A 15,884-nucleotide genomic window follows, 5' to 3' on the forward strand; every position below is an offset into this window, starting at 1 on the left:
CTGGCACATGGCTGATATAGAAGTTTTTATTGAACTGAAGGTAGATGAGTCCTGTTTTGTTAAAATTCTATCTTGTTCTGGTCCCTCTGCCCACCTTTCCCCCAACCCTGGTTTTTAGTCACTGTAGTAAGTAAGTTTATAAGCAGCCAGTATACAGCAGGAAGTGAGATTGCAAAGGGGAACTTAGAAGTCACATATAAATCATCCCAAAGATCAGAGGAGCATAATTTGCAAACTGTATCATAGATTAACTGAAAATCACATCCTGATAGGATGTGCTGAATCAGGGAAAGCCATCTAGACTTTGCTGTCAGGGCCTTTTGGCCAATTCTAGACTTCCACACTAAAGACCAGCAGATCACCAAACAATACCAATCATTTTGAGATGATACAGGCATGTTAGCGTTAAAGTTTTACTCACAACTTTGGAATGATTTGGACATGTTAATGAACTAACCCCAAGATCACACAGATAAGAGTTAGTCTGCTCTCCCAAAAACCCTAGGAGAATGAGACCTCAAACTCCTGGCCCAAGCAGTTTTCCATCTCCGTGGGGTCCATGCTGCCTAGTGCTCCCAACGCTAACCATGATTACATGAATAATGCTCTCTGCCCTCCCTCTCCCCATCCTCTTCCTCACCTGCTTGCCTTCCTTCACCATCCCATCCTTTGTCGTCACACTATCTGCCTCTGCGCCCCTTTCACAACTTGTCTCTACTTTCTGTGTTCTTTTGCAGCTGCATTTTCTACTGCCATTGTGGTCTTTCCCAGCTAGTCCCCAAAGAACTGGGTGTGGCTGCCCCCATTTCATAATTTCATAAATTAACTATCAATTCACCTGCCCTCTAGGAACTTCTATCTTCAGACATCAAAGTTTTTTCTCCTATATTTAGGTTTTAAAAACTAATATGGCTATCTTTAATGGGATAACAAAGAGAAACAAAGGCTGACAAGAAGTCCTTTTCCCTTTGCTTAAATTATAAGTTGAATCATTTTAGTGGAATCTTAGTGCTAAAAGGGACATTGGTGGTCATCTAGTCCAACTTTCTCAGTTTTACAGACAGAGAAACTGAGGCCCAGAGAGAAGTACCTGGCATAAGGCCACACAGTTAGGGGCAACACTGGGACTGGAGCTCAGGTCTCCTGACTTAGAAAAGTGCCTTTTCCAGTACATCACATCTCTTACTCTCACCCAGACTTCTGTCCCCAGAGGTCAAAAACCTGGATGCTGAACAAGTGAACAAGATTGGACAGAAAGAGCCCTAGACTTAAAGTGGACTCTTGTCCCAGCTTTACCATGAACTGGCTGTGTCATGTTGGAAAAATATTTGAAACCTTCTAGGTAGGCCTCCATCTCTCCTCAAATAGAGTGAGAAGAATCTTCCCTGTACTTGCCCTATGTCATAGGGGTGCTTCAGAGATAAAACAAATTAATGGATGTTGAAATATCTGGGAAGGAGCATTAAAAGTGTTAGAGAAATGGAAGACATACCATTTTATTTTTAGAATTCATATTAATCTGGTATAAATCTCATTATAACAGTAGGACTTTGTTGCTACATTACAAAATAATAGGTTATTATTGGGATAGAAACATTCTGGTGACGTGGCAAGCTATAGGATGAGGGGCTCTTAACCTAAGGTCTCTGAACTTGTTTTTAAAAATATTTTTTTAAATTTTGTTTTGGGTTTTTTTGGAGGGCAGAAGGCAGGGCTGTTAGGGTTAAGTGACTTGCTCGAGGTCACACAGCTAGTAAGTGTGTCTGAGGCCGCATTTGAACTCAGGTCCTCCTGACCCCAGGGCTAGTACTCTACTCACTGCACCACCCCAGCTGCCCCTAAAAATATTTTGATAATTTATTTCAGCACATTTGGTTTTTTTAATAACCTATACATTTTATTTTACGCATTTGAAAAGCATTATTCTGAGGAGCCCACAGGCTTCGCCACTCTGCCAAAGGAGGGTCCATGACACAAAACGGTTAAAGACGCCTGATCCAGAAGGACCGGCTAGTTTATTGTCACTAAAAGACACTGTTAGAGTTTGACTATAAATTATTACTGCGCTCAGTTGCCTTTTCCACGATGTTAACAAGAGGGGCTTTTTTCCTAATCTCTTTCTCTTTAAACTCTGTGAAACTTCTGACATTGTGGATTTCTTCCCATTTCCCCCCAATGAGAGAGGTTTTCTTGACTTTGCTCTGTCTTTGTTTTCCTCCTACTTGTCTGTTCCTTCTCAATCTCCTTTAATAGGTCATCATCTATCTCTCACCTCCCAAGTACAGGTGTCTTCCGGGGCTCTGTCCTGGGCCCTCTTCTCTCTGTCTCCACTCTCTGGCTCCCATTTCATCAGCTCCCACGGATTCGATTATTGTCTCTGTGCAGATGACATCCCGATCTAGAAATCCAGCTTTGATATCTTTCCCAAATACCACTGAGTCTCATACCACTAATTGTCTGCAGGATGTGCCATCCTGGATATCCTGCGGGCATCTCAAACTCAGTACACTCAGAACAGAACAGATCACCCTCCCCTTTAAGCCTGTTCTTCCTCCAAACTTCTCCATTGCTGATGAGGATACCATCATCCTTCCAATCACTCAGGTTGGCGACCCAAGTTATCCTTAATTCTTGCCTCTCCCTCACCTTCCATAGACTGTTGTTGCTAGTTGTTTTTGCATTCATGTCCAACTCTTTGTGACCTCATTTGGGGTTCTCTTGGCAAAGATAGTTTGCCATTTCCTTCTCCAGCTCATTTTACAGATGAGAAAACTGAGACAGAGTTAAGTGACTTGCCCAGGGTCACACAGCTAGTGTCTGAGGCCATATCCTATCTGTTGCGAAGTCCTTTCAGTTCTACCTCCACAACATTTCTTTTACCCGTCCCTTTCTCTCTACTTACATGGCCTACCTCCCTCGTTCAGTTACCCATTAACTTTTAGCCTAGACTATTTTTATAGCTTCCTAATTAGAAACCGGCAAAATACTCTTCCAAGACACACTCTCTTGCTCCACAATCTTTAGTGACTCCCCATTGTTTCCTTAGACCCTCCCACAATCTAGTTCCAACCTATCTTTGCAGATAATTCCTATTACCCCACTAGCCACACTCTACTTTCCCGCCCAACTGGACCATGGATTCTTTTCTGTGCTTGTTTTTTTTTATTTCTTGCCTCCATACGTTAGCACAGGCGCCCCTGCCCACTCTCCCCTCCCTATGTCTGGAATTCACTCCCTCTGTATCTCTGACTCTTACAATTCTTTGCTTTCTTCAAGTTTCATTCAAGTATCAATTGTGAAGTTTCCCTGATTTCCTCCTCCTTCCCAGTTGCTAATACTCTTCTTCGAGTTAGCTGGCATTATACTTACTTGTATATATATATCTCTCTCTCTCTCTCTCGTATCCCTCGGTAGAAGGTGCACTCCCTGAGAGGAGGGAGTTGCTTTGTCATCCTTAGATCCCCAACCCCCACCACAGTGGCTTGTGTCTAGTAAGTGTTGAATAAATGATGGCTGAATTTAATTCTATTCCTCTCTAGTGGGCCACATGATTTCTGTTGTACGGCTACCAATTACCCAGCTAATCTGGAAATTTGCACTGTTGGTCACAAGAGAAGAAAGTATTTCTTTTGATATGAAGGATTTATTGCTTCTCGAAATGTGAATAGTAACAGCTGCTAACGCTAATAAAGAGCACTCCTTGGATGGGGTCGAAGATAGACTTTCCTGTACCGAATCTCGCTTGGAAGCAACCCACTAAAGTCCTCACGCAAACGACAGATCCATCTTTGGCGAAAGTTTGCATTGGGGGCCCATTGGGCGTCCCTGACAGCGCATCTCCTCCTTGATGTCGAGACAACAGGATGGTAGATATTTATCAGACGACTTCCTCTCAGCTCCCTCACCCAACGACGTAAGCCGCAGGCCCAGGGAAGAGACTGATCAACCAATGACCAGGGCACACACGCAGGCCAGCTGCACTGGGGGATTTCGATCTGACACTGAGCAGTTCGTGTACAACCTCAAAGGGAGGCTAATATACGATAATAATAATAATAATAGTTAATACATATTTAGCACCTACTGTGCGCCAGGCGCTGGGCTGAACACTGCGCAGTCATTCAATCCTCACAACGACCCTGGGAGGCAGGTGCCATTACTTACGTTTTACAGACTGAGAAACTGAAACACTGGAAGAGTAGGGATACATTAGAGGGAAATAATCGGAAGTTTGGAAGTGGGCAGGATGTGGGATAAGGTTAACAAATTCGGTTTCAGACATGTGGAGTTTAACATGCCTGTGGGACATCCAGTTTGAAAGGTCCAATAGGCAAGCAGTGATTCAAGACTGAAGTTCAGGGGAGACACTGGGGCTAGGTATGTAAATGATCTAAAAGTCATCGGCATAAAGATAATAGTTTCACTTTGGAAGCTGATGAGTTTATAGAAAGAAAAAGAAAGAGAGAGAGGGAGGGAGGGAGGGAAGAAAGAAGGAAGGAAGGAAGGAAGGAAGGAAGGAAGGAAGGAAGGAAGGAAGGAAGGAAGGAAGGAAGGAAGGAAGGAAAGAAGGAAGGAAGAAAAGAAGGAAGGAAGAAAAGAAGGAAGGAAGAAAAGAAGGAAGGAAGGAAGGAAAGAAGGAAGGGAGGGAGGGAGGGAGGAAGGAAGGAAGGGGAATGGAGAGTGGGAGAGAGAGTATAACAGGCCTAGGACAGAACCTTGGGAAACACCCTCAGTTAAAGGGTAGAATGTATATGACGAGAATAAGGAGAGGCCAGACAGGCAGAAGATGAACCAGGGGAGAGAAATGTCACAAAAATCCAGACAGGAGAGAGTATTCAGAAGGAGAGTATGATTCACAATGTCAAATTCAGCAGATTAGCAGAGAAGAATCGAAGGTCAAAAAGCATTAACGCCCTATAATTACCTTGGATCTCAGTTTTCCACTCTGTCAAATGAGGGCATTTGACACCATGGGTGTAGGAGAGCATAATTCAGTGCTTCAGAATATAATCTCTTCTCTTCCCTCCTTGTCCCTTAGCATGTACATAGAGACAGGAGCTGAAATACAGGTTCAGCCCTGGAATGGGCACTAAGGGTTATCTTAACCAACTGTCTCATTTTTACAAATGAGAAAACTGAAGTTTATATTGGTGACAGATATTTGTGAGAAAAATACTTTTTAACTCAATTCTTCCTGCCCCCAAAACTGTGGCATTCATGGGGTCTTGGGAGATGCCCAAAGCAAGCAGAAATAGGAAAAGTGGGATTTCTTTCTCCTTTCATTCTGATTTATGCACTGTCCTACCTACCCTGGGCTCTTGCTCCCAGAACACACTATCCAGTGACTTTAGCTGGGCCTCTAAAAAGGCTGCGTGAGTCTAGGCTGAAGTGGGTATTGCTTGGGCCATGGAGGGAGATGCCTGAGACTGGGATGACCTAGGTGGAGGTTGCCTATACTGAACTGGGGGTTTCCTGGAACTTAGAGGACACTACTTGGGACTGTTAAGGTAATGACCCACCATTTGGACAGGCACATCCTATTGTTATGGTTCCATTTCATTCCAAGGCCTTATATCTCCTGGAGGGGCCACCAGGTTGCAACACTGATCTGGTAAGACACATTGGCCAGGAAGAACTGAAAAGAAGATGAGGGGGGAAGGTAAGACCTTGTCTTCATGCTCATTATATTCTATTTACAAATATCAAATCACATAATTTTTTTTAATTAAAAAAACACTTTTAAAAATCTTAAAACACTTATAAAAATAAACCATGGTTGACATTATATGCTTTATAGCACACTGAATAGCCCATACTAAATCTCAGCTTTCCTGACTGCCAATTCTACTAATTAATACCACCCATTTCTCTGAGTGGCCTGGAGGGGGATGGGATATGTATGACCTTAGTGGTGCCCAATGAAGGGATATAATCAGTGAGGAACTGGGCTTTGGCAGAAGCCAGATAGATCTACATGAGCTGAAAGAAAACTGGCTAAGGACATTCAGAGAGCACTGCCTCATTTACTTTCCACTGATCTCCTAATGCAGAGTGCCCTGTCAGAAGGAAAAGATGTGAGCTACTCATTCATTCCACAGGCAACTGTTAAGTTATCATTATGTCATCTGACACCTCGCTGTGCTAGAAACATAAAGACAAAACTGAAATAATCTCTGTCTTAAGGAAATTACTTATTGGGGGAAACATGTACATAGAAAAGTAAACAAATTATATATGAATGATGTGTATCTTCCCTATGTAGATTATGTGTATGTCTACACGGGTTCATCTACACAGCTCACAGGAATACATGAATAGATATTTTTGGAGTCTCATCTGCTATCCAAAAGAGACTTTGATTCCTGCTTGGAGGGGATCAAGAGATTGAGCCACAAGGCTGGACTGCTTTACTCTTCAGAGAGGAGATACAGACTAGAATTATATCTATCTGCCACCCTAAACAGTACTAGTCTAGGAGAAATTATTTTTAGGTTCAAACTGCTTTTCTGGTCTTTATCCTTTAACGAGGGAAGGAGTGCCCCAAGATGATCCGATGGTTAATTCCTTCTCACCAAATGCTAGTTACATAAAGACTATGGACAGAGAATAAACTCATCCATCCAAGCAGAGAGCAAGCAGAAATCAGAGAAATGATACAGACTGAAATATACCAGATAATACACAGTGAATGAATTTTCTCATTGGGAATGAGCTTAACTGAGAGTCCTTAATCTCATTCAGGGGAAAATTTCCCAAAGTTACCAGTGTAGCAAACTGGAAATTCTGGGACGTGTCGAGGCCCTGATTTCTCTACATGTTGGCTTCTTTCCAAAGTCTTTTTCCCTCTACAGGGTATCTCCATGAAGAAAGCCTGGAACTGTGTGTGCCCTCTCTCAAAACTAGAATAAGGAAAAATCTCTCTTCTCCCAAACTGTTGCTGACTCTTCCTCGTCGGGGAATCCTAAAGTGATAGGTGTTCACCTCTACCAATGAGGAAAGTCCTAAGCAAATGCACCAGATTTGAACCCTGGGCTACATTAAAAAAAATTTTTTTCTGGGTTGCCTCTACAAAGTAGATACTGAGTAATTTCAAAGAGGGTAGATGGCCTAGTAACTGGGAAAACAATCAGATCAGGGGTTTAAAGTTATAACGTACCTTAGAGGTCATTTTACTTAAGAGAAAATTAAGGTCCCGAAGGGTTAAGTGAATTGTCCAAGGTCACACAAATAGCAAGTAACAAAGCCAGGGGATAGACTTCCTGTTAGAGGTGGCACTTCAGGGGGTGTTGGTGAAGAGGGGTCAGGCCCGCGCAATGAAACAAAGACGTGGCCTTTGAGTAAGTGGGGGGGCCTAGGTGGGACAGGAGCCGTCTGCAGTTGGCCCCGAATAAAGGGAATCACCCCTGGGTCTCTTTTCTACTCCCCTGAATAGTCGACAGGTTTTCTTGGGGTTCTAGGATTTGGACCTTTTGGTAAAAGTTTGTTTCTAAGTGTGGGAAACTCCTACTTTTGGGTGTGAGGGTTTTCCCCTCTCAGCTGCCCGGCGTTGCATCGGGTTCAAGCGGCCAAGGGGTCATTTCAGTTCAAACCCCGTCAGGATTAGTACAGCTCTGTAGAGGCAAGTGGTGCAGCGTCAGACCTGGGATCATTAAGCCCTGGGTTCGAATTCCTCCTTGGCCACTTACTAGCTAACCTCGCCGTGCTTCAGGGTCCTCGTCTGTACCGATAATAGGACTGCCTGGAGACTCAAATGAGAGCACGTATGGAAAGGCTTACGGCGATACCGGGTATTAGGAGGTCACAAGGCTACAAAATGCGTCACGGACGTAACCGAGCAAGAAAAACATTTCCTTTCGTGGCGTCTGCTCATGCCTCCCTCGTTACGTCTTTCAGCTTTCACCCCAAGCATCCCCCGCCCCCGTCCTTTAATCTTTACGATTACATACTGCGACAACCCTGCGCGCAGGGCGCGCCGGGAACTGTAGTCCGGCGTAATCGCACCGCCTGGTACGTCCGGGAGGGCCGGGACTACTGTTCCCGGCGATCCCCGCGCGGTCCTATTTCCTTTCCTTTTCCTTCCCACTTCCGTCTCCCCCTTCACCGTCTCCCCTCCCCCCACGGCCCTCCTCTCTACCCCCCCCCCCCCACCTGCATCCTCCTCCGCGCGCCACTGCGGCCTAGCGGTGCTGCTGAGAGGAGCCGACATGAAGGCGACTCTGGGGAGCAGGGACCGCTGGACCGAAGGTACCAGGGCAGGGGGGTAGGGCCTGCACGGGAGCTTCCCAGGTCGGGGGGCAGCGCGGAGGCAGGGGCCTTGGGCTTCCCCGGGGAGCGCCGGGAGCAGGTCCAGGCCCGAGGCGGGGCAGGAAACGTCCCTTTCTCGCTGGTCCTTTCTAAGGGCCACCTTCCTACGCCCGGCCCTACCTGGAGGTAGGACCGGGGAGGGGACTGCTCTGCCCCTCCCCCTCCCTTTGGGGAGGGGCCCCCCCCCTCGCTGCCCCCGTCACCTCCGCGCGCATGCGTACCCCAAGCCGGCCCTTGACACTAACGGGCCCTCTGTGCACACACCTTGAAATGTACAGGTTCCTTCGGTGTGTGTTGAGGGTTCAGTTCAGCTCCCGCCATACCAGGGCACAGGGCCGGACTGGGGCATCCCAGGGCCAGGGGTCAGCGGGCTTTAGCCGTAAGTAGAGGAGGGAGGGTGTGTGTGCGGTAGGAGGGGGCAGTCCCTCATAGATTATCTTCTTAGCTGTCTGCTTTGAACACGGATAACCAGACAGTAACACCAGGAAGCCATCTGCCTCTGAAAACGTGGGCATTCCCTTGAGTCAGGGGCTGCTGGGCCAGAGCCGGGGAGTCCTGTTTCTGCACCCAGACTGTTTGCTGACTGACTAGTGTAATTGACATGTGAAGACACTCGCTATACCCGGCACCCTGCGTGAGCCCTTATTAATTTCCTCCCGTGTTTTCTGTGTTATTTTCCTAGGGAAGGTGTTTATTCAGCTTTGGTCTGGACATTGAAAAGACAATATAAAATCCGTAGCATGGCCCCCACACTCGCCTGCTCGGGAATGATGTGGCTGTGATTCCTGTCTGCACCCAGAAAGCTCCTGAGTCAGATAGGAGAGGCCGATTTTCAGGGACAGTACTTGGCCTAACGGAGGTGCTGTTGCTTTGCAGCATACATTGATGCATTTAGAAGAAATAAATACCCAGCTGACCAAACTACTAACTTCTGTGGATGCCATAACTGTATGAATTCTAAGAAGGAAAAGAAGCTTGAGAATGAGAGAAGTCAGGCTCAGCCTGGAGAGGCTAGCATGACCTACACAGAAGAACAGTTACTTGGGGTGCAGAGGTAATCCTATTATATTATCTTAGGGAATTCACATTTTCTCGCTTACATCAATAAAGCATGTAACCCACATGTGAATAAACAATGGTGGCGTGAACCTTGAGCGTGGTACAGAGGATTGGAGTGATAGGACCGTAGTTGTAGAACTGGAAGGGACCTTAGAGGCTATCTGTCCAATGCCCTCCTTTTACAGATGAGGAAATCGAGCCACAGGCAGTGGTGGGATTCAGCTGGTTCGCACCGGTTCACTAGAACCGGTACCTAATTTTAGGTTGGGTTCGCCGACCCGGTTGTTGGCAAAGGTGGCGCTCGGTTCTGTGGAGAACCAGTTGTTAATTCATTTGAATCCCACCACTGGGCACAGGGAAGATTAGATGACTTGCTCACAAGTAGTGGGCATCAGTGTAAGGATTTGAACCCTGGTCCTCTTAACTCCAGAGCCATACTCATTCTGTTATACCCACTGCCTTCCTCTCCTGAGTTGCTTCATATATACTCTGTACTTAAGAAATATCATAGAAGAATGGTACAAATACAGAATTTAAAAACCAAGGTTCTGATCTCAGCTCTATTGTGTAATCTTAGGCAGGTCATGTGAAGGAACATTGAACTGGGATTTGGGAGACTTGAATGCTAATCCTTGCTCTGCTGTTATTCAGCTATTTGATCTTAGACACATCATTTTAGCTCTTTTTAAAAATACTATTTTATTTTTTCCAATTGTATGTAAAGACAGTTTTAAACATTTTTTCTAAAATTTTGAGTTCCAAATTTTTCTCCCTCCCCTCTTCCTGAAATAGTAAGCAATTTGATACGGGTTATACATGTGCAATCATGTAAAACATATTTCCATCTTAGTCGTGTTGTGAAAGAAGAAATAGACCAAAAGGAAGAAAACACAATAGAAATAAAGAAAGTGAAAAATAGTATGCATCGGTCTTTATTCACAGTTGCTGAGTTCTTTCTCTGGTTAGCGGGTAGCATTTTCCATCATCATGAGTCCTTTGGAATCACTTTAGCTCTTTGGGCCTCTGCTTCCTCAGTTGTAAAATCACTCCTTTGGATTAGATGCATTCATTTAGACATTTTTTTTTTTAAATGCAATTTATTTATTTAACATATTTGGTTTTCAGCATTGATTTTCACAACAGTTTGAATTACAAATTTTCTCCCCATTTCTGCCCTCTCCCCCCCACTCCAAGATGGCGTATATTCTGGTTGCCCTGTTCCCCAGTCAGCCCTCCCCTCTATCACCCCCCTCCCCTCTCATCCCCTTTTCCCTTCCTTTCTTGTAGGGCAAGATAAATTTTCTACGCCCCATTGCCTGTGTATCTTATTTTTTAGTTGCATACAAAAAGTTGTTTTGTTTTTGAACATCTGATTTTAAAACTTTGAGTTCCAAATTCTCTCCCCTCTTCCCTTCCTACCCACCCTCCCTAAGAAGTCGAGCAATTCAACCTAGGCCACGCATGTATTATTATGTATAACCCTTCCACAATACTCATGTTGTGAAAGGCTAACTACATTTTGCTCCCTCCCAACCCATCCCGCTTTATTGAATTTTCTCCCTTGACCCTGTCCCCTTTCCAAAGAGTTTGTTTTGATTACCTCCACCCCCATCTGCCCTCCCCTCCATCATCCCCCGGCTTTTATTTTTTTTTTTTATCTTCCTCCCTCTTCTTTCCTGTGGGGTAAGATACCCAACTGAGTATGTATGGTATTCCCCCTCAGGCCAAATCTGATGAGAGCAAGGTTCACTCATTCCCCCCTCACCTGCCCTCTCCCCTCCTCCCACAGAACTGCTTCCTCTTGCCACCTTTATGCAAGATAATCCACCCCATTCTATCTCTCCCTATCTCCCTCCCTCAGTATGTTACTCTCTCATCCCTTAATTTCATTTTATTTCTTTTAGCTATCTTCCCTTCATCCTCAACTCACCCTGTGTCTGCTCTCTCTCTTTTACATATATATATATACACATACATACATACATATACACATAGATACATACACACATACACATTCACTTATATATATACATAAACATATATATATGCATATATACATATATGCATATTCCCTTCAGCTACCCTAATACTGAGGTCTCATGAATCATACTCATCATCTTTCCATGTAGGAATGTAAACAAAACAGTTCAACTTTAGTAAGTCCCTTGCAATTTCCGTTTCTTGATTACCTTTTCATGCTTCTCTTGATTCTTGTGTTTGAAAGTCAGATTTTCTATTCAGTTCTGGTCTTTTCACTGAGAAAGCTTGAAAGTCCTCTATTTTATTGAAAATCTATATTTTGCCTTGGAGCATGATACTCAGTTTTGCTGGGTAGGTGATTCTAGGTTTTAATCCTAGCTCCATTGACCTCCGGAATATCGCATTCCAAGCCCTTCGATCTCTTAATGTAGAAGCTGCCAGATCTTGGGTTATTCTGATTACGTTTCCACAATACTCAAATTGTTTCTTTCTGGCTGCTTGCAGTATTTTCTCCTTGATCTGGGAGCTCTGGAATTTGGCAACAATATTCCTAGGAGATTTCTTTTTGGGATCTATTTGCGGAGGCGATCGATGGATTCTTTCAATTTCTATTTTGCCCTGTGGCTCTAGAATATCAGGGCAGTTCTCCTTGATAATTTCCTGAAAGATGGTATCTAGGCTCTTTTTTTGATCATGGCTTTCAGGTAGTCCAATAATTTTTAAATTATCTCTCCTGGATCTATTTTCCAGGTCAGTGGTTTTTCCAAGGAGATATTTCACATTGTCTTCCATTTTTTCATTCCTCTGGTTCTGTTTTATAATATCCTGATTTCTCATAAAGTCACTAGCTTCCACTTGCTCCAATCTAATTTTTAAAGTAGTATTTTCTTCAGTGATCTTTTGGACCTCCTTTTCCATTTGGCTAATTCTGCCTTTCAAGGCATTCTTCTCGTCATTGGCTTTTTGGAGCTCTTTTGCCATTTGAGTTAGTCTATTTTTTAAGGTGTTGTTTTCTTCAGTGTATTTTTCAGTATTTTTTTGGGTCTCCTTTAGCAAGTCATTGACTTGTTTTTCATGGTTTTCTCGCATCCTTCTTATTTCTCTTCCCAATTTTTCCTCTGCTTCTCTAACTTGCTTTTCCAAATCCTTTTTGAGTTCTTCTATGGCCTGGGGCCAGTTCATGTTTTTCTTGGAGGCTTTGGTTGTAGGCTCTATGACTTTGTTGTCTTCTTTAGGCTGTATGTTTTGGTCTTGTTTGTCACCAAAGAAAGAATCCAAAGTCTGAGACTGAATCTGGGTGTGTTTTCGCTGCCTGGCCATATTCCCAACCAACTAACTTGACCCTTGAGTTTTTCAGTGGGGTATGACTGCTTGTAGATTACAGAGTTCTATGTTCTACGTTTGGGGGGGAGGTGCCAGCTCTGTCAGAGCCGCACTCCTCCTTCCCCAAGGACCCCCAGTCCAGACTGGGCTCAGATCTTCGGCAGGCTGTGCACCCCTGCTGTGATCCGCCACTTAATTCCTCCCACCAGGTGGGCCTGGAGCCGGAAGTAACAACAGCTGTAGCCGCCCCACCTCCGCTGCCCCCGGGGCTGGAAGCCTAACCGCGAACTCCTTCCACTCCCCGCAGCTTTTCCCACTAACCTTCTCCGCAGTCTTTGGTGTTTGTGGGTCGAGGGGTCTGGTAACTGCCGCAGCTCACATATTCAGGGCGCTAGGGCCCCCTCCGCCCGGCTTCTGGTCTGGATCGTCCACGCCGCTCATGCTGGGCTCTGCTCCACTCCGTTCCCAGCTCCCAGCTCCCAGCTCCATGTGGAATAGAGCTCACCCAGAGACCATCCAGGCTGTCCTGGGCTGGAGCCCTGCTTCCCTCTGCTGTTCTGTGGGTTCTGCCGTTCTAGAATTGGTTCAGAGCCATTTTTATAGGTTTTTGGAGGGACTTGGGTACGGAGCTCACTCTAGTCCGTGCTTACCAGCCGCCATCTTGGCTCCGCCCCCCCATTGCATTTAGACATTTTTAAAACCTATTTTGCATGCAAGGCACATGCCAGATGCTGGGGATACTAGAATAAATCTAACACAGACTACCCTCGGGGAATGCACCATCTAAAGGCAGAAGAGATACACAAATAACTGACGCAAGGGAGAACCATTTAGAAAAATAAAAAGGAGTGGACCAGGGAAGGTGCTACAAAAAAACTTAGGGATCATTTTTATAGAGAATGGTGTGTCAAGGAAAGCTCTTTGGTGGAGCTGTTGCGTAGGTTGGGTTTTGAAGGAGTGAAAGGGCTTCAGCGGGTACAAATGAAAAGGATCCATTCTAGGCATAGGAGAAGACTTGAGTAAAAGCAGATACGGACAAGACTGGGATGAAAAGTAGTCCATTTATGTCTGGAACTTGCAGTATGGGAAGGCACTAACCTGAAATAAGACTGGAAAAGTAAATCGTCAGATTTTGGAAGACCTTGAGTTTTGTGATAGATATTGTGGAGAAGGCGATGATAAGTCAAGATATAAGGAAGAAGATAGCCTTTCAGCAGTAAGTTGAGGGGTAAATAGCTTAAATTTGTAGTGGACCTAGCACAGTTTTACAGTTTCATATGATCAAAGGGTTTAGAACCAGAAGAGACCTTAGAGATCACCCTTCTGGTCCAGGGCTTCTTCTTCTGGAGTCTGTGAACTTTTTTAAAGTATTTTGATAACTGTATTTCAATATAATTGGTTTCCTTTGTAATCTCCTCTATGTATTTTATTTTATACATTTAAAGCATTATTCTGAGATGGATCTGTAGGCTCCACCAGGCTGACAGAAGTGTCCATGTCACATAAAAAGATTGAGAACCCCTGTTCTAGTTCAGTTATGTCCGTTGAGAGAGGGTAAATGACTTACTGTCACACGGGTAATAAATAGTAAAATTGGGATTTGAACTCATTTCCTCTGATTCCAGATCCATTGTGCTTCATACATATACCACAGTAGGACCAGAAGAGGCAGATTTGGGGTGTTATCTAGGATTGAGATTTAGCAAGGTAGAAATAGTGGAACTGTCAGGGTGGCAAGTGACTCTTGAGTGAAGGTGAAAACATTATTAAAATAACCGATCATAGAGTAGATGAGGTTTGGTAGGGATGAAAGTAAGGCCGTGACAGTGTCGATTACTGAGAAAATAAATAATACCTAAAGCAGGAAAGGATAAAGCAAAGAAAGAAAACTATAGATCAATATCATTAGAAGATATTGATTCTAAAAATTTTAAATGAAATCCTGGAAAAAAGACTTCAGCATCACATACAATGAATTCTTCACTATAATTAAGTTGAATTTATACAAGGAATGCAAAGATAGTTTCATGGTAGGAAGACAATCATTTTAAAGACAAAAACATTCGAAACCATGTGATTATATCAAATGATATAGAAAAAGACTTTGACAAAATATAACACTCGTTTATAGTAAAAACCCTACAAAGTCCAGCATGGAAGGGCTGTATTTTGGTAAGAAAGAGCGTATATGAAAAGCTAGCTTTACTTGCAACGGGTAAATGCAACTTTTCCAATCCACAAGTAAAGAAAAGTGAGCCTTTTTTCACTGCCGTCATTTAATACAGCTCTAGAAATGTTAGTCGTGGCAGTGAGACGGGAGGAAGGAATTAAAAGCATAAACAGCAACAAAGGAAATGCTGTTCTATATTTGGTGATGATGCGATGGCTTACTTAGAAAATCCTGGAGAATTAGCATAGAAACTAATTGAGACAGTAATAGATTGAACAAATCGCAATAGCATTTCTACACAGCAGTATCAAAATCCAGGAGGAAGTAATAAAAAGGGGAACTCCGCTTAAAACAATTACAAAATGCCAAATACCTGGGTGTTAGTTACTAAGGCACATTCCAGTGTGGCGTAGATACTGTTACCAAAAGCTCCTTAAAGAAATAGAGAAGGGCTGAGATAGCCAGAACAATCAGTGCTGGGCCAGTATGATAAGAAATGGCACCTAAATGAATTAATGCACTGCTGATCGGTCTACCAAGAATGTCCTTTGTATCGCTAAACAAAATAATGAATTTCATTTAAAGAAGCAAAAGGTTTAGAATCTAAAGGAAAATAATGAGAAAACGTAGGAATGAAGGGAAAGTAGAAAAAAGTCAAGGAACCAAAGGTTGTGATAAGAACACGGATATGGGAGGAATAAATGAGTAGGAGAGACTGAAGGACAGATGATCATGATAATAGGGGAATTTCTAAGAATTCATTATTTTGGAGGCATAGTGGTTTTGAGATAAGACCATAAATGTTCATAGAGTGCGTTTGGGGTGTGCACACCTATGGTTGACTACAGTAAAATGGAGGCAGAAGTCACAGAAACTGAAGGCAGAGAGTTGAGAGGAATCATTGTGGATATTGAAGTTTCTCAGAATCATGCCAAGGGAAAGAATAGAGAAGACTGTGAGCCAAGTGCCAAAGTGATAGGAAAAGGTGGCAAAGTGACTCGGATATTGGCAGGTGGCTGCTACCAGGTTCAGGAGAGAGTGGTCTGAC

General features: G+C 43.9%; 1 protein-coding gene and 1 long non-coding RNA gene across 4 annotated transcripts in view; one reads left to right on the plus strand and one right to left on the minus strand.

Annotated features, from left to right (window-relative positions):
- Positions 1 to 3,623: 3,623 nt before the first annotated feature.
- Positions 3,624 to 5,616, minus strand: LOC118841810. The gene is made up of 2 exons (XR_005009870.1): positions 5,520 to 5,616; positions 3,624 to 4,033 (listed from the first exon to the last, which is right to left on the minus strand). It is a non-coding gene; the product is annotated as an uncharacterized LOC118841810 (long non-coding RNA).
- A 2,255-nt stretch (positions 5,617 to 7,871) lies between these two features.
- DNAJC18 (DnaJ heat shock protein family (Hsp40) member C18) overlaps positions 7,872 to 15,884 on the plus strand; it is a 34,967-nt gene continuing 26,954 nt past the window's right edge. Inside the window, exons 1-2 of one of the 3 annotated variants that reach the window (XM_036749458.1) lie at positions 7,872 to 8,244; positions 8,987 to 9,358. In XM_036749458.1, coding sequence (XP_036605353.1) covers positions 9,255 to 9,358 — 104 coding nt within the window. In that variant the 5' untranslated portion in view covers positions 7,872 to 8,244; positions 8,987 to 9,254. Of the gene's footprint in view, positions 8,245 to 8,519; positions 8,684 to 8,986; positions 9,359 to 15,884 lie in introns of those variants that run through there. The other 2 variants (XM_036749457.1, XM_036749459.1) reach the window with 2 other exon arrangements.

Source organism: Trichosurus vulpecula, chromosome 3 (assembly GCF_011100635.1).
Source record: "Trichosurus vulpecula isolate mTriVul1 chromosome 3, mTriVul1.pri, whole genome shotgun sequence".
Classification (NCBI taxonomy): domain Eukaryota; kingdom Metazoa; phylum Chordata; class Mammalia; order Diprotodontia; family Phalangeridae; genus Trichosurus; species Trichosurus vulpecula.